Source organism: Caretta caretta, chromosome 4 (assembly GCF_965140235.1).
Source record: "Caretta caretta isolate rCarCar2 chromosome 4, rCarCar1.hap1, whole genome shotgun sequence".
NCBI classification, from domain to species: Eukaryota; Metazoa; Chordata; order Testudines; family Cheloniidae; genus Caretta; species Caretta caretta.
The window spans coordinates 148,452,188-148,468,921 of NC_134209.1; the positions used below are offsets into that span (position 1 = coordinate 148,452,188).

At 49.2% G+C, this 16,734-nt stretch overlaps 2 protein-coding genes across 4 annotated transcripts in view; both read right to left on the reverse strand.

Annotated features, from left to right (window-relative positions):
• Positions 1–2,827, reverse strand: part of ADAM33 (ADAM metallopeptidase domain 33) — a 75,961-nt gene extending 73,134 nt beyond the window's left edge. Inside the window, exon 1 of one of the 3 annotated variants that reach the window (XM_048846399.2) lies at positions 2,556–2,827. In XM_048846399.2, the coding sequence (XP_048702356.2) occupies positions 2,556–2,679 (124 nt within the window). In that variant the 5' untranslated portion in view covers positions 2,680–2,827. The remainder of the gene's footprint in view (positions 1–2,555) is intronic. The other 2 variants (XM_048846400.2, XM_075128149.1) reach the window with 2 other exon arrangements.
• Positions 2,828–7,486: 4,659 nt separating this feature from the next.
• Positions 7,487–16,734, reverse strand: part of ALMS1 (ALMS1 centrosome and basal body associated protein) — a 138,945-nt gene continuing 129,697 nt past the window's right edge. Inside the window, exons 21-22 of the mRNA XM_048846406.2 lie at positions 8,824–9,376; positions 7,487–8,074 (exon numbers count right to left, since the gene is read on the reverse strand). Coding sequence (XP_048702363.2) covers positions 9,329–9,376 — 48 coding nt within the window. The 3' untranslated portion in view covers positions 7,487–8,074; positions 8,824–9,328. The remainder of the gene's footprint in view (positions 8,075–8,823; positions 9,377–16,734) is intronic.

Sequence of the window (16,734 nt, forward strand, 5' to 3'; positions counted from 1 at the left end):
TTTAAGTGTAAGCCAGGACCTAGACTGAAGAGCCCTGAAGTCTTGTTCTGTAACATGAATATGACACTGGGTGGGTCTGAGATTTTTTTGTTTTCTCAAACGGCAGCTTAATAGATTGCATGAAGAGCTAAAATAAGGCGGCAAATTTATGAGCAGCTTTCGTGGGAGAATCTCAGCATTTTTACAAACACTAATTAAGCCTCAAGCCTCTGGAGGTAAATGACTCTATTTCCCAGGCAGAGAAACTGAGGTACAGAGCGGTGAAGTGACTTACCCTCAAATTACAAAAGGAGATGCTGCCAGAGCTCGAATTAGAACTACAGGCCAGCATCCCAACCCCTAGGAATCATTTCCCTTTGTGGTTTTCTAAGGTCTCATTACAGGATACCCAAAAAGGGAAGGAAGGGGAAAAGCAGAACTAACTGTTTCTATACTGCTCCTGCCCTTGCTCAGAAGGTCTGGATTCCTGTCACAACTGGGGGCAATCTGTGGCTTCAGATTTTTGATGGAGGCAGAAATAATCATTACACTGAAAAGGCCAAACAACAATGTAAAGAACGAACAAGTTCAATACCCAGGTTTGAAACCTCCAGCTGCTTAGGGAAGCTTCCAGGAACCTACAGAAAGGCTCTGAGGCCCAGATCCTCAAGGATATTTGATTGATTTCAAATTGATTACCTTTGAGGATCAGGGCCTTTCCATTCATCCAACTGAGCAGGGGTCCGAACCTTGCTGGATATGCTGCAAAGCCCACCTTTCTCCAGGGGTGTTTGGAGATAGGATGGGACACGGGGAGTTGTTTATAGTGATTACTTGGGGGGCCTGTGGTCATATCATAATGGCTGTTCCTTATTATGCTAGGATCCTAGCTGTGCTGAAAACTGTCCTTGCAGTGAATGGGAGGGGCTTAGACCCTGACATGGGACCTTGTTAAAATCTAAATCAAATAAACTACAATGGGACGTTTTATCCATCTCCCTGTTTTTCAGGGAATTACATACACACCCCACCCTCTTCTGCAAACATGCTCTCCAGGAGCGCACCTTTCCTGCATTTGATAGAGCTGTCATTATTTATTTGCATTGGGGGAGCGCCTAGAATCTCCAGTCACAGAACAGGGCCCCCTGCGAGGTGCTGTACAAACACTTAAAGGCAGTCCCTGCCCCGCTCAAAGTAAGCTTTCCGCTCCCCCTTCACAGCTCCTGCCTGCCCCCAAACTTGATCAGTTATTTTTGCCAAGCCAGGATCCTGCCATGCACCCAGTTCTGAGGGTCCTTTTCACATGCAGCTGCTCAAAACCATGTGGTGTGTTTTCAGAAAGAAAACAAAAAATCCAAAGGATACAAAATTGTTTTTGTTTCATTTCAAGCAGAAAAATCTAATTTCATTTTTCTGGAGGGAACCCTCCCCCCATGCCAGAAATAGAGACAAACATTCTGGTTTGGTCAATAGCAGAAAACTTTCAAGGTAACAAAAAATTTCCCAGAAAACGTTCCTGTCCTTCCAAAAAGCTGGGTTTCATCTTAAAGAGGGTGCACAAGGAAACCTCGCTCCTGCCCCCTGGGAGTGGTGGCTGGGGTAGCTGTGGATTGAGTGAAGGCTGTGAGCCCCTCCACCGCAAGCTACTGATGGTCACTGGGGTGGGGACCCCGCAGGGGCACAAGGGGCCACTGGCTGCGATGTCCGACAGGGGCCCCCGATGGATGGTCCCCCGGAGCCGATGTCTGCAGGGTGAGGGCTCGCTAGCCCAGCCCAGGGCAGAGGGAAGTTGGCTGCGAGCAGCAAGCCGCCTCCTGATCCCCCAGCACGACCATATAGAGGCATGGAGCGGAGCCCGCCTGGCCTGGGGCCGCAAAGCGGGAGCCGCTCTGCTGGGGCAGCCGCCAGCCCGGCTGGGTTACCAGGTGGACGATACTGCAGGGGACCCCCGCTCCGGTCACATCGCCAGCCACAGTCCCCGCTCCTGCCCAGCTGTCTGCCGGCTCCAGGCAACCTACCGGGCTCGCCCATGTGCACCCGGGCGCATCCCCCTCCCCGCCAGCCAGACCCGGGGGGGGGCTCACCCCTCGCCCGGGGGCAGCCACACCCAGGGGGCTGCACCCCCCTCCCTTCCCCGCCAGCCAGACCCGGGGGGGCTCACCCCTCACCCGGGGGGCAGCCCCCCCTCCCAGCCACACCCAGGGGGCTGCACCCCCCTCCCTTCCCCGCCAGCCAGACCCGGGGGGGGCTCACCCCTCACCCGGGGGGCAGCCCCCCCTCCCAGCCACACCCAGGGGGCTGCACCCCCCTCCCTTCCCCGCCAGCCAGACCCGGGGGGGGGCTCACCCCTCGCCCGGGGGGCCCCCCCAGCCACACCCAGGGGGGCTGCACCCCCCTCCCTTCCCCGCCAGCCACACCCGGGAGGGCTGCACCCCATGTGCACTCTCCTCCCGTCCCCGCCAGCCAGACCCGGGGGGCCCCTATGGGAACATCCCCCCCGGCGTGGCCCGGGCCCCTCTCCCAGGCCAGGGACCCCTTGGGGGCTCTGCCCCTGCGACCGCCCCGCTCTCCCTTACCTGGTGCCTCGGAGGCGGCCGCGGGGCCGGGGAGCAGGAGCAGCAGGAGGAGGAAGAAACGCTCCGCAAGGGGCCCCGTGCGCGTCCTCCGGCAGCAGGGCGTGCGGGGACCGCCCGCCTCCATCCCCGCGGCGCGCTGCCCTCTGCCCGGCACGCCCGCTGCCCTGCCTCGGGTCTTATACAGCCCTGCCTCCCCATGCCCCACCTCCTCGCCGGCAGCTGGGGCCGGTCCCGGGCGCCCCGCTGCAGCCTGGGGCTTGTAGGCGGCGTGGGGCCGCGGCACGGTCCGGGTCTAGTGCTTGGCCCGGCTGCGTAATGAGAACCAGCCGCTGTGCTAAGCGCCCCCCTTGGCTGCAGCTACTCGGCCTGGTCTCTGTGATACAGGCAGGCTCAGAAGCCCAGGCCCCGAGGCCGGGCCAGGAACACAAAGGCCCCATCACGCACACACACATCCCTACCTACCGTACACTGTCCCCCCGACCCCGCACTTTTGTCTTGCTCCAAATGGCCCAGGTGCCATAGTGTTTGGCTGGGGCACAAAGCGAACAGCTGTGACTTTCTTTTGCTGCAAATTCCAACCTCCAAAAAAGGAAGAAATAAAAATAAAAGGGTTGGTCTCCTCTGGGGAGCTTCTGAAGCTAGGCCAGGAGAGATCCGAGAGGGTCTCCCTTTAGGCTCACTTTTCACACAAAAGGTGGGGGTCCGTTTCAGGCCGGCATAGGTTTAGAGGTGTAGATATATTGCTATAGATTTTCTCTCTACAGCGGGATGGGCAAACTACGGGAGCCTCCAGGTGCTCCAATCCGGCCCTCCAGCTCCTGCTGGGGAGTGGGGTCTGGGACTCGCCCTGCTTCCACACTCCAGCCAGGGAGTGGGGTCGGAAGCCGCTCCGCGCGCTTGTGCAGAGGCTCCCGGAAACAGCAGCATGTCCCCCCTCTGGCTCCTATGCTTAGGGGCAGCCAGGGGGATCAGCACACAGCTGCTGCCCCAAGCGTCACCCCTGCAGCTCCCGTTGGCCAGGAACTACGGCTCATGGGAGCTGCAGGGGCGGTACCTGCAGATGGGGCAGCCTGTAAACCGCCTGACCTTACCTCCACATAGGAGCCGGAGGGGGGACATGCCGCTGCTTCCAGGAGCTGCTTGACACAAGTGCCGCCCAGAGCCTGCACCCCTGACCCCCTCCCGCACCACAAGTCCCTGCCCCAGCCCCCCCATACCCTGAACTCCACATTTCTGGCCCCACCCCAGAGCCCTCCCAGCCAGGAGCACCTTCCTACACCCCAAATGAGCCCTCCCCTCCCGCCCCAACCCAGAGCCCCCTCTTGCATCCTAAACTCCACATTTCTGGCCCCACCCCAGAGCCCGCACCCCAACCCCAAATTTGTGAGCATTCATGGCCCACCATACAATTTCCATACCCAGATGTGGCCCTCGAGCCAAAAAGTTTGCCCACCCCTGCTCTACACACACAGTTCCCATTGTATACATAGTACTCCTTTTCCTGCCTTTGACTAGTTTACAGCTCTTCTCCAGGGTGGAACAAAAGCATGGATGGCTTGCAGCAACCATTAAACTGGGTGCCTCTCGCTTTCCTTTCCAAATGTGCCTGCCAAAAAAAATACACGAGTCTTGTTCATCGCCACAAATGACTTGACCGGTTTTGAAAGGTCACAGATATTCCTCCCCTGGGGGTCAGCTGATGTCAGGACTTTTCTCAGGATGAAGGGAATATATTTTTCTTTAGCTTCCTGGCCCCCCCACCCTCCTTTCTTGAACTTAATGCCCCAGCTGGGTGTTAGCAGAGCAAGACGGAGCAATGTCCCCTACACATTGCTGAGATGTAAAAACAGAGAGATCCCCTGGCACTTTCAGAACGCTATTTTTTGTTTAAATCTGTGCCGTAGCAGAGGGCTGCATAGATTTAGATAAATCAGTACGCAAACCAGCCCTCAGAGTAAAGAAGAGTCTAAGGGAAGCAACGGCCTGCTCTAGAAAAGGTCATCCCCAATCCCCACCACATCCTGCTCTCTGCGGACCCTCTGGCCTCTTGACAGAAGGCGGAGAGTTTAAATCAACTGTTAAACCCAATCCTCATTTTTACAGTGTTCCCAACCTTTACAAATAAAAACATGTTGAGGTACCCCATCACATTCAGAGAGAGGATACACAAGCAATATGTCAGCAACAGTGACCTCCTTCCTGGGAATCAATGTAACTACCTCCACACGTGCTGGAACTCGGGGTGCTGCCTCCCTCCCTGGCTTGAAATGGTTTCTATCATATACAGCGTTTACGGTTTGGTTCAATGGCTCTCAGCACCCCCACTATACAAATTGTTCCAGCACCCTTGCCTCCACAAAAGACAATATGCTCTAGAAGTTGGAGGAGGGGACGGGGAGCCAGGACTCCTGGGTTCCAGTCCTCAATCTGCTACTCACTAGGTGACCTTTGGAAATTCACTTCATCTCTGTGCTTCCATTTCCCCATCTATAAATTGGGTCTAATAATTCTGGAGGATTAAGAGACAGTCAATTTATTTGAGATTCTCATTTGATAAATGGGATGCCACTTAGCAACACATAGCTGTCACAGTCATGTCAGGTATGGAACTCAGAATCCGCTACTCTAAAAAGCACAAGCCCCTATCACTTGAGCTAAAGGAAAATCTTCATTAGCACTTTACAGTATAGGGACCATAAAACAAAGCTGTGCAGTTCAAATCCTCTCCAATATGGGGCAGTGATGTGAATACACACACACTCACCACCCACCCCCACCAGTTCATTGGCTTAAAAGTTACCCTAAGTAATAAACCTGTGTAAACGTCATGGGAGTCTTCTCAGAACAAGACGGAAAATAGCTTCCCATCTCACATAATTAATTCCCGCACACAGGCATGGAAAATTCAATATAATGCTGCTATAAATCAGCAATAAGTCACTGTTTCAAACAGATGAGAAGGGTTTTCCCATTCCACCCACTGGAGAAACACACAATGTAACAATGACAGGAGGAGAGGAGGGAGAGAGAGAGAGAGAGAGAGTGTGTGTGTATATACACACACACACACACTCCTCCTGTCGTTGCATATATACACAAACACACATACAAGAAACGGCAGAGTCCGTGGTCAAGATTGGTGTGGGGAGGCTAGGCCTTACAAACTCAAGAGGTTCCCACTCAGCCAAGGGACTGGATGGCTCTGGGGACTCTTAATGAGGTGGAGTTTAGATAAATGAGGATCACAGGCCAGAAGTGGAGGGCGGGGGACCCAAGACTCACTGCAGGCATTTGCTGCGCTGCTGCAAAGCCTCTCTGACTTCCCACTCCAGTCTCCAGCAGCCTCTAGGAGAGGATCTCAAAGCCTCAGAAGCAGCCTGCACCCCGGAATTAACCACTTGGGAAGCGGCAAGTTTCCTAAGTGTGTTCATGCACATCGCCTGCCAAGCCACGGTGATACACCTGGCTACACCACTGCAATACCCACATGAGTTTCAGTTCTCTCTCATTCCTTGGCTTCCTCCTTAAGTGCCTCTACCATTCCTGCAACTTAACAGGCCCAATTTTCAGTTACTCTGCTCCAGCACTTGGGGCAGGGACAGCAAAGGGCAAAGATGGCTTTAGCTGTGTTTACACTGGGATAAAATACCCACGGCTGGCCCGGATCAGCTGAGTCAGGCTCGCGGGAGTCACGGGGCTCAGGTTAGAGACTGAAAAAAAAAAAACAAATCTTCGTAGATTTTTTGGGACCTGGTGAGGGTGGAGGGTCCCAGAGCTAGGGCTCCAGCTCGAGCCCTATCATTTACACAGCAATTTTTAGCCCCGCAGCCTGAGCCAGCCGTGGCCAGGCCGTGGGTCGAATCTCGAGCTGTGCAGGGCACTGCCTGGCCCTGGTATATGTTAGGCCAGGGAAATCATCTATACCAAGGGCATTCTCAGGGGCCATTTCCACCTACTTTGAGACCCCTTTACAGTGCTGGGTTTACAATGGTGCCAGGAGCACCACGGAGCCGGGCCCATGCTCAGAAGGGGCCCCGGCCTGCTCTGCTTGCACTGTGCCCTGAAAACCTGCCAGCTTACTGGCTCCCCCACCTCCCTGCCCACTTGCTCCTCTCAGCCTGCCCCCTAGCCAGCTGAGGGCTCCTTTCCACCCCCTGGCCCTACTTGCCGGCTTCTCTCTGTCCCCTGGCCAGGCCCCAGTGCACCTCCGGTTCCGGGCAGTCTCTGCTTCCCACCACCTGCGAGGCCCTGCCTATTTCCCTGTAGCTGAGCCGCCTGAAACTGGTGCAGAAGCCTGGCCAGTCTCAGCCAACTGGGGGGGGGGGGGGGGGGGGGCTTGGCTGGGCCCCTCCAGGCAAGTGGGTCCTGAGAGATCCCGGCTGGGGCAGGCCCAGTGGCTGATTGTGCCACTCCTGAGGGGCCAGAGTGATTCTCTGCTCCAGGACCAGCCATGGCTGCACTGGTGGCTCAGCTCGGCAGACACAGTCGCTTCCTAGCAGGGCTGGTGAGTGCGGCCAGGAAGCAGGGCCTGGGGGAAGTGGGTCTCTGGAGAGTCTGGCGGGGGGGTGCTGGGCTGTGTGGGGGTGGGGAAGATCTGTGTGTGTGTTGGGGGACTAGGGAGTGGGGGTTCTGTGAAGGGTGCTGGGCAGTTGCGGTAGGGCTGTGAGCAGAGGTGGTGTTGTGCAGGGTACTGTGCATTTGTGGAGGAGGTCGGGGGGGGGGGGGGGGGCTCTGGCCATAGGGAATGGGAGGGGTGGGTGTTCCAGTGTTGGGCGGTGGGGGGGGGGGGGGGCGGGGACAGCATGGACCTACCCCTGAGGGGAAGGGGCATGCTGGCAGCACAGGGCCAGGCGGACCAGTTTGTAAATAGTGCCCTAGCACTGGGCTGGGCAGAGCGGGGCCACCCCATCCATGACAGGACCCTGGCCGGCCCCTCACTCTGGGGACCAATCTCCCTGCGCCATGCTCCATTGCTCCCAGGGGGGGCCACAACTATGTTTTGCACCAGGCCCACAAAAGCCAGAGCAGCATAAAGGGCCTTTGTATAAATGAGAACCAAGCCCTCTACCTCCATGTCCCATTAACCTCTTGGCTTTAAGCACTGGGTGACATCAGTACTGATATAAACCTACAAAAACTACTGCCACTGAGTACATTCTGCAGCGGGATCACGCTGCCAGGCAGCTATGGTGCAGATTCACATATCCATGCATGAGCCAACAGTAGCACATGGGCAGCGGAAAGAGGGATTAACAACAAATGTTGCACACAGAAAGGGGAAGCACTCCCTTGGCACTAATGCTTCTCCACAACAGACTCAGTGATGGACCTAACAACCTCCCAAGTCCTCCATGTCATTCACTCTCCACTTCTCTGCTGCTCTTTGTAATCACGCAGGAGGCGATTTTTAGGCAGGGATATTAGAAAGATACGCCTCACACCCCCACTTTGACACAGGCTGCCACTTCCTTGGCCCTCAGCACATCTCCAGCACCACTTTGGTCCTTTAGCAGCTGGTTCTGCAAAGAATAAAGAGAAAAAGCTCTTATGTGGTACTAGGTGTAGGGTTTACTCAGGCACTTGCTACAATCCTTGGCTGAATATGCAGGAAGAAGTCACTGGCCATGGTGGAACAAGGGGAATTTTCTGGCAGGGGAAATCCACAAGCTCAGCAGATAGAGGGTCTGTCCACAAACAGTCCCCAGAATCTAAACTTTCAGTGATGTTATGTATCAAACCTTTCATCACCATGCTAATGCAGCCACAGTGACCTGCTGTAGGACTGGAATGGAAACTCTGGCCAGACACCCCAAGGCTGACTCTTCTACAAAAATCCCCAAGGGGACCGTCCAAAAAATGGCAATATAGAAATGACACTGTCTTATAGAACAGCTCTGTCCTCTGGGTGTATTCAGGGCCAGATCTGCTAACCTTGGGAACTCCAACAAAACATTACTGCTTTTGACCCGATAGCCCTGTAGGAGCCAACACAGCTACAGAGGAAGGAGCTGGATTCTGTTCCCTTTTTTGCATCATCAAAACATAGTCTATCAAGTTCCAAGCAGTTACATCGGTGCTAGCTGTGGAAAGTAATAGGGTTGCAGAGGTGTCACTTATAGCGTGATATGAACACAACAGGATTGTACACTGGTTCTTTCATTTCCCTCATCACTGTGGTATCTAGAACTATACTAATCAATATGACCAGCATTTCTCATGTGGCATTTGTTCCTTTTCCCCAAGGGCCTCACTTAGCCTTTTCATTTACCTGGTGATGTATGAGGAGAAAGGAAACCAGCTTGATTCTCAAATGTTGCATTAAGGAATTGCACTTTTCCAACTTACAGCGGCTCAGCAGAACCTGTTCAGCATGCTCACGCTGAGCACTCCTTACAACTCTGTGGGTCCCTATCCTACCGTCCGGGATGTGGGGAAGTAGCAGTCCACAACTGGAGAGGTGATTGCATGATTAGTTCTATATGAGGATTTTCCAGTGTGTATAATAGCACATGGCCTCAGCTCCTTACTGGACCCAACCGTTTCTTCCCTGAAATCCAGGGCCTGCTGCCTCCGTCCTGGTCCTCTTCCGTCTTTCACTACAGTAGTTCCAGCCAGCACTTTCCAACTAGCTGGTGTGGAAAGCCCCTTCCCAGTACGAGTTTTACTGTTGACTTCAGTAGGGCCAGTATTTAATCCACTGATCTTCTGCTCTATGCCCGCCAGGCACAGGTCTCTAAAGAGCATATATGCAGCATTGTGGCTGACGGGGCGTGTCAGGGGGAACACACCGGTAGGAAAGCAGGCTGCAGGACAATTAGCCGCTGGAAAAAAAGGGATCGTGGTTAAAAGGGCCTGGGATCTGGGGAGGTTAAAAATTCTACTGTTTTCCTAGAATCTGAGATGCGGGAGGCACCACTCCCCTTCCTCTTTGACAGTTCTCAGTCATGTAGTGAGATGGCTTGAACACAAAAAAAACCCAAAAGAGATTCTCTCCTAAGATTGCCCATTCATCAGAAGAGACTGACTCCTACCAACAATCTTAAAGCTCCTACAGACTATAACAGCATTACCTTGGAGGGAGGATAATGCGCTCCACATTGTAGAGGAGACAGGCCCTATCCCAACGACTTTACAGTCTAATTCAGATTCAGAGGCCCCGATTCTCTTCTCACTCATACCATTCTTACGTTGGTGCGACTCCATTGGCTTCAGTGTGTTACTCGCAATATATACTACTGTAAAGGGATAATCTGGCTCAAAGAGTATAGACTAGGGGCCAAATCCTGAGGTCCTTCTTTACTCAGTTTTCACTAATCCCTTCCTCAGGCAAAACTGTCACTGACTTCAAAAGAGTTTTTTCCTTAGAAAGGCCTTTCAAAAGTTGAGTAAGCACCTCAGAATTTGACACCACAGGCTTAAGAGCCCCCATGTGATGGTGTTTCTAGAAGTGGTGGTAACTAGGAGAAGATCAGCCTTGGAGACTACATGGAGGAAATGAAGGAAAAGAAAGCTGTTTGGTACAGGAAAAGGGCACCCTTCCAAGCATAAGTGCCTTCCTATAAACCTAATTCCCACCCCCAAACAATCATTTCCCCAACATGCAGTTTCCTATCACCTCTATTCCAGCCTTGTACATGCTTTATCCTCCAAAGGGGGATAAGACAGCAAATTTGAATTGGGTTTGCTAGGTATCTATGGCAGGGTGCCAGTTCCCATACTATCCCTTCAGCAAAGCGTATGGTAGCAAATATACACTACGTGATAACAGTAAAAGCTCGAGGCTTCTCTCAGACTCTAGTGACAGGATTCTAAATCACAAGACAGTGCTTCCGCCCAGCAAACTGAGATAGGTGACTATGATACCCAGGGTCTCAGTGATGTTTAAACACATTCCCTCTCTGCACACTGGTAGTAGCAGTTGTGGCAAAACATAAGAACGGCCATACTGGGTCAGACCAATGGTTCATCTAGCCCAGTATCCTTTCTTCAGACAGTGGCCAGTGCCAAATGCTTTAGAAGGAATTAACAGAACAGGGCAATTATCAAGTGATCCATCCCCTGTCATCCAGTCCCAGCTTCTGGCATTCAGAGGCTTGGGACGCCCAAAGCATGGGGTTGTATCTCTGACCATCTTGGCTAATAGCCATTGATGGATCTATCCTCCAGGAACTTATCTAATTCTTTTTTGAACCCACTGGTTGACCGTGCGTTGTGTGAAGTACTTCCTTTCATTTATTTTAAAACTGCTGCCTATTAATTTCATCGGGTGGCCCCTGGTTCTTGTGTTATGGAAAGGGGTAAATAACACTTCCTTATTCACTTTCTCCACACTATTCATGATCTTCCCAAAAAAGCAGACAGCAAAGCATCTCAGACAAAATAAGAGATCGGAGAAATTGTGCACAGTCTCTGGGCCTCCACATAAATGCCTCTGCCTTCCACAGATGTCCAGAAATCTGTGGGAATTCCTCTCATAATGCCGCATGGCAGGGAGTTAGGAAAATCATGTCCCCTGCTGTTTTCACAGGCAATTACAATTTCCCTGAGGAAATGATCTGAAGGACACTGCACAGTGGGACTCATGGGGTTTCCTGGCCCTTCAGCGTTTTCCCCCTTAGCTGGGGACAAGACAGTCCATTAGTATTCATTGATTGTTCAGTGTACTTGGTTCTGTACAAAGCATGGGGGAGATATTATCTCTGCTCCAAGGATCGGAGAGGAGAGAGGCCAGGTGGATTGGGAGGAGGAAGGGAGTTCCAGGTGTAGGGGGCAGCACAGAAGAAAGTACAAAGAGCAGAAAGAAGGTTCATAACAGAGGTGGGCCCAATAAAATCCTGAATTCAAACAGATCGGAGTGTTTGGAAAGTCTGGATCTGAACTTTGCAATTTGGGCCCGACTCTAAATTCCCCCTACTGCTCAAACCAAAGGAGTTGCTCCTCTACCTCACTGAGTAATTATTTTATCTACTAGAGTGCCTGCCTTTCCCATCAGGGTGCTGTACAAATCATTAAAATAAGAGTAATTATTTACCACGCAAATAAAACAAGATAGAAAAAAAGAGGAACATGGATCTCATAATTAAAACAAATTCTCGGGAAACGCATGTGTTTTGGAGGCTGGGAGTTGTGGGTTCCAATTCCCTATATGTGTTTACAAAATTGGAACAAGACTATTGTAAAGAACTACGAACCTCAGATGCTCTGCACCAAGCATGAGTTCCACCTTATTTGTGACAATATGGAAATAATAGTGAAGTATGTGTTGAATACACCACTGCTCTCCATGAAGAAGCACGAAGAAAGATGGATGGTCTTGTTGTTAGGATCGGGGAGACAAAAGACCTATATTCTAACTACAAACTTGCTGTGTGACTTACAAATCACTCGGACCCAATTTCCATAGGTGCTGAGAACTTGCAGTTTATGTTGACTTCAGGTGAAGTTCTCAGAACCTCTGTAAATCATGCCTTTACCCTCTCCACATCTCATTTTTTCATCTGGAAGAGAGAGATAATATTCCTTTTTCTCCCTGCAGTATTGTAAATATTAAACAATGGTTAAGCGGCTCAAGTTCCTTGATGAATGATGCTGTAAAAGGACCAAGCATAAATTCCAGATGCAACACAAACTGTATTGTAGACTCCTTGAACATTAAGTAGTTCCACCAGCAGAATTGTTTTTCAGTTGTTCACCAGATTAGACCACCAATTATGGGGTTATGCCTGTTTGTTGCTAATGCTTCAAACCTACAGCTCCAGCAACTTCTGGAAGTCCAAGTGGCAATGTCAGCCATGATCATTTAAGAACCAGACTGTGAGTGTTTCTTTGAGAAAGAGATCATGTCTAAGTCATCCATTTCTTTACAGGTGGTGCAACATGTAGCTAGCTGCTTGTTATTTCTTATTTCTATTGTGGTAGCACCTAGGAAAGCCTCAAACAGTTTAATGGACAGCCTCTAATGTCCTTCTGACTTGCAATAAATTTGATTGATGAGGAGAAATTAAAGAGGCTAGGACTTTTCAGCTTGGAAAACAGGAGACTAAGGGGGGATATGATAGAGGTATATAAAATGAGTGGTGTGGAGAAAGTAAATAAGGAAAAGTTATTTACTTGTTCCCATATTATAAGAACTAGGGGCCACCAAATGAAATTAATGGGCAGCAGGTTTAAAACAAATAAAAGGAAGTTCTTCTTCACACAGCGCACAGTCAACGTGTGGAACTCCTTGCCTGAGCAGGCTGAGAAGGTTAGGACTATAACAGGGTTTAAAAGGGAACTGGATAAATTCATGGAGGATAGGTCCATCAATGGCTATTAGCCAGGATGGGTAAGGAATAGTGTCCCTAGCCTCTGTTTGTCACAGGGTGGAGATGGATGGCAGGAGAGAGATCACTTGATCATAACCCGTTAGGTTCACTCCCTCTGGGGCACCTGGCATTGGCCACTGTCAGTAGACAGGATACTGGGCTGGATGGACCTTTGGTCTGACCCAGTTTGGCCATTCTTATGTTCTTATGACGCTTGTAGTTTCTTGGGCAGCTAGACAGGTATAATGTAGAAATCTAAATATAATCAAACCAAGAAGAACTAACTGAAAACAGGAAGGTTCCTAAAGTTTACCATTGGGCATTAACAGACTATTAAAGGTTACTGTGGACATATGCTTTTCATCAGCTGAAAACTTAAAAAAAACTCGAACAATGAAGCTATTAGCATCTCTGGCGAGAGAACATAAAACCAAGAAGATTCCATAGAGCTATATTTGTTTTCATGGGGGAAAAGGTCACCCACATTTATACCATAGGAATGGGTCCAATAAATAAGGCAAAAGCTATAGCAATCACTTGTAGACTCTTCTGCAGCATTTGGAGGTGATTACATGACTCCAAATGGACACTTCGAAAGTCATTAACAGCAACTTTCATCCCAGAGGATCCCAAGCAGTAATAATTAGTCAGGTGGGCAGAAGGGATATAGTCTAGTAACATAGGTTTCAGAGTAGCAGCCGTGTTAGTCTGTATCCACAAAAAGAAAAGAAGGACTTGTGGCACCTTAGAGACTAACCAATTTATTTGAGCATAAGCTTTCGTGAGCTACAGCTCACTTCATCGGATGCATTCAGTGGAAAATACAGTGAGGAGATTTATATACACACAGAACATGAAACAATGGGTGTTACCATACACGCTGTAAGGAGAGTGGTCACTTAAGATGAGCTATTACCAGCAGGAAAGCAGGGGGAGCAGGGGGAGGGAGAAGAAAAGCTTTTGTAGTGATAATCAAGGTGGGCCATTTCCAGCAGTTAACAAGAACCTCTGAGGAACAGTGTGTGTATGTGGGGGGGAATAAACATGGGGAAATAGTTTTACTTTGTGTAATGACTCATCCACTCCCAGTCTCTATTCAAGCCTAAGTTAATTGTATCCAGTTTGCAAATTAATTCCAATTCAGCAGTCTCTCGTTGGAGTCTGTTTTATTTACAACAAAAAAAAATACATTTTGTTATAATATTGCGACTTTTAGGTCTGTAATCGAGTGACCAGAGAGATTGAAGTGTTCTCTGATTGGTTTATGAATGTTATAATTCTTGACATCTGATTTGTGTCCTGGGAGTGGATGAGTCATTACATAAAGTAAAGCTATTTCCCCATGTTTATTCCCCCCTACCCCCCAACACACACACTGTTCCTCAGACTTTCTTGTTAACTGCTGGAAATGACCCACCTTGATTATCACTACAAAAGGTTCCCCCCCCCCCCCCGCCCTCTCTCCTGCTGGTAATAGCACATCTTAAGTGATCACTCTCCTTACAGTGTGTATGATAACACCCATTTTTTTCATGTTCTCTGTGTATATAAGTCTCCTCACTGTATTTTCCACTGAATGCACCCGATGAAGTGAGCTGTAGCTCATGAAAGCTTATGCTCAAATAAATTGGTTAGTCTCTAAGGTGCCACAAGTACTCCTTTTCTTTCTAGTAACATAGAAGGGCCTAGAGAGATTGCTAGTCACCACCTTGACGCTCCATCCTTGCATGCTATTTCACATTCCCCATCCTTTGTTTACAGTTTTTTAGACTGTAAACTCTTCACAGCGTTTACCACACTTTGGATGCTATTGTGACAAACAAGTAATAATAAAAGCCCTTTCTAAAACTACATACAGAGATGATTTCACTCTGTCCCATTTCCTCTTGACTCTGGGGTAGGACATGACAGCTGCTTAAAGCACATGGTACCACTAGTTTAGCAGAGGTGAAAAATATTGAACTGGATCCTCGTGTGGGATAATTCAGTGTAGCTCCACTGACTTCACTGAAACTACACCAATTTACATCAGCTGAGGATCTGGTCGATCATATGCAATGGAAGCTTCAGGGGGAATTTAGCTGGGCAGACTGTAATTAATCAGGACACTGGGGCTTTCATCTCTAACTTTTCATAAAAGTGCTGTGAAATTTTTAATGATCACAAGAGGTCCCCCTTTTATATTTCACCCTTCTAGAGTAAATGAATACAGAAATATACAGTAAAGCTTTATACCCAAGAGCATTCTTTGTAATTAATAAATAATATCTCCACCTTAACTACAGTGAAGCAGGAAATATTGCAATTATAACAACTCACAGTTTGCATGTACTTGTTTTACTCAGATGCCTTTCCTGTTTATACATTCATACAGCCTCCTCTGCGGTAAGCAAAAAAGCCGACAAAAAAGCAGCTGTACACTGAGAACCACAGCCTTTACAATTTGTATTCTATCACTGGGACATCAGTTATGTGTATAACCAAACATCCTGGAGAGGGCATCTAGCTAACGGAAGGTGGATTAGAGACAGAAAGAAAGATCAGTTCAACCAGAACTGGTTGAAAATTTTGCATCAACAATTTTCTGTCCACTGAACACTTACCAAATTAGACTTCTTTATCATCATCATCTTCCTGTAACACAAGTCCAATGTACCATGGGGACAGTTTGCTGCCTTACCTGCTCTTATGACACTTGAGAATGGACTTACTGATCATCTCAAGATAGACTCCCTAGTGGATGGGAGGGCAGGGCATTCTCTTCAAAGGGCATGAGTCTAAAAAAATCATCTCCACAATTGATGTGTATAATTTGTGCTCATTAATGACAGGTTTCAGAGGAACAGCCGTGTTAGTCTGTATTCGCAAAAAGAAAAGGAGTACTTGTGGCACCTTAGAGACTAACCAATTTATTTGAGCATGAGCTTTCGTGAGCTACAGCTCACTTCATCAGATGTATACCGTGGAAACTGCAGCAGACTTTATATACACACAGAGAATATGAAACAATAGTGGGGTGGGAGGAGGTATTGTTTCATATTCTCTGTGTGTATATAAAGTCTGCTGCAGTTTCCACGGTATGCATCCGATGAAGTGAGCTGTAGCTCACGAAAGCTCATGCTCAAATAAATTGGTTAGTCTCTAAGGTGCCACAAGTACTCCTTTTCTTTTTGCTCATTAATGAAAATTCAACATTGTTGGGGTGGTGGGGACAGGGATTTTTTTTCATGCTGAATGTGGTAAGATGAGGCCCTGAAACATAAACCCTTGTATCAGAGGCCCAGTATGAGACCTAAGGCCTGAGCTAAAGTAATGGTCAAGACTTTGTTAACATAAAGCAAAGTTAAGCTGAGCCAGAGGCAGGCCTTGCTCACAGAAGTTGGCAAGAAGAAGGCTGCTAATTGCACGTATACACATAGTTAAAAGGTATCAAGTACTAGTAGGATGAATAGGTGCCAGGATGGCACCAGAACATTCTGGTACGAACACATTCCACAGAGATAAGGAACAGGCTGACCCATCCTAAAGAAAGGGTCAAAAGGATAACATGATGGATAGACTTGTTTGTTCAAACCAACATGTACCAGGAGAGAGGTAGCACCCTAAAGCACAGAGGGGTTGTACTTGATGTGTCAGGAGTGATGTGTAACTTGTTTGTACCTGTGTATAAGAATGCATCCCTGAGTGGATGTCTTTGTCTGTACTAGCAGATCTGTAGACATCTGATCCAGGGAGCTAGAGACTGTGTTTCGTTTGGCAATAAACCTGGCCGGGTGCCTTCATACCTTATTGGAGTCTGTGGTCATTGGGTGGTTTGCTCAAGATCTGCTGTGCCAGCGATCTGCGCAGAGCTGGGACAGCACACATGCACG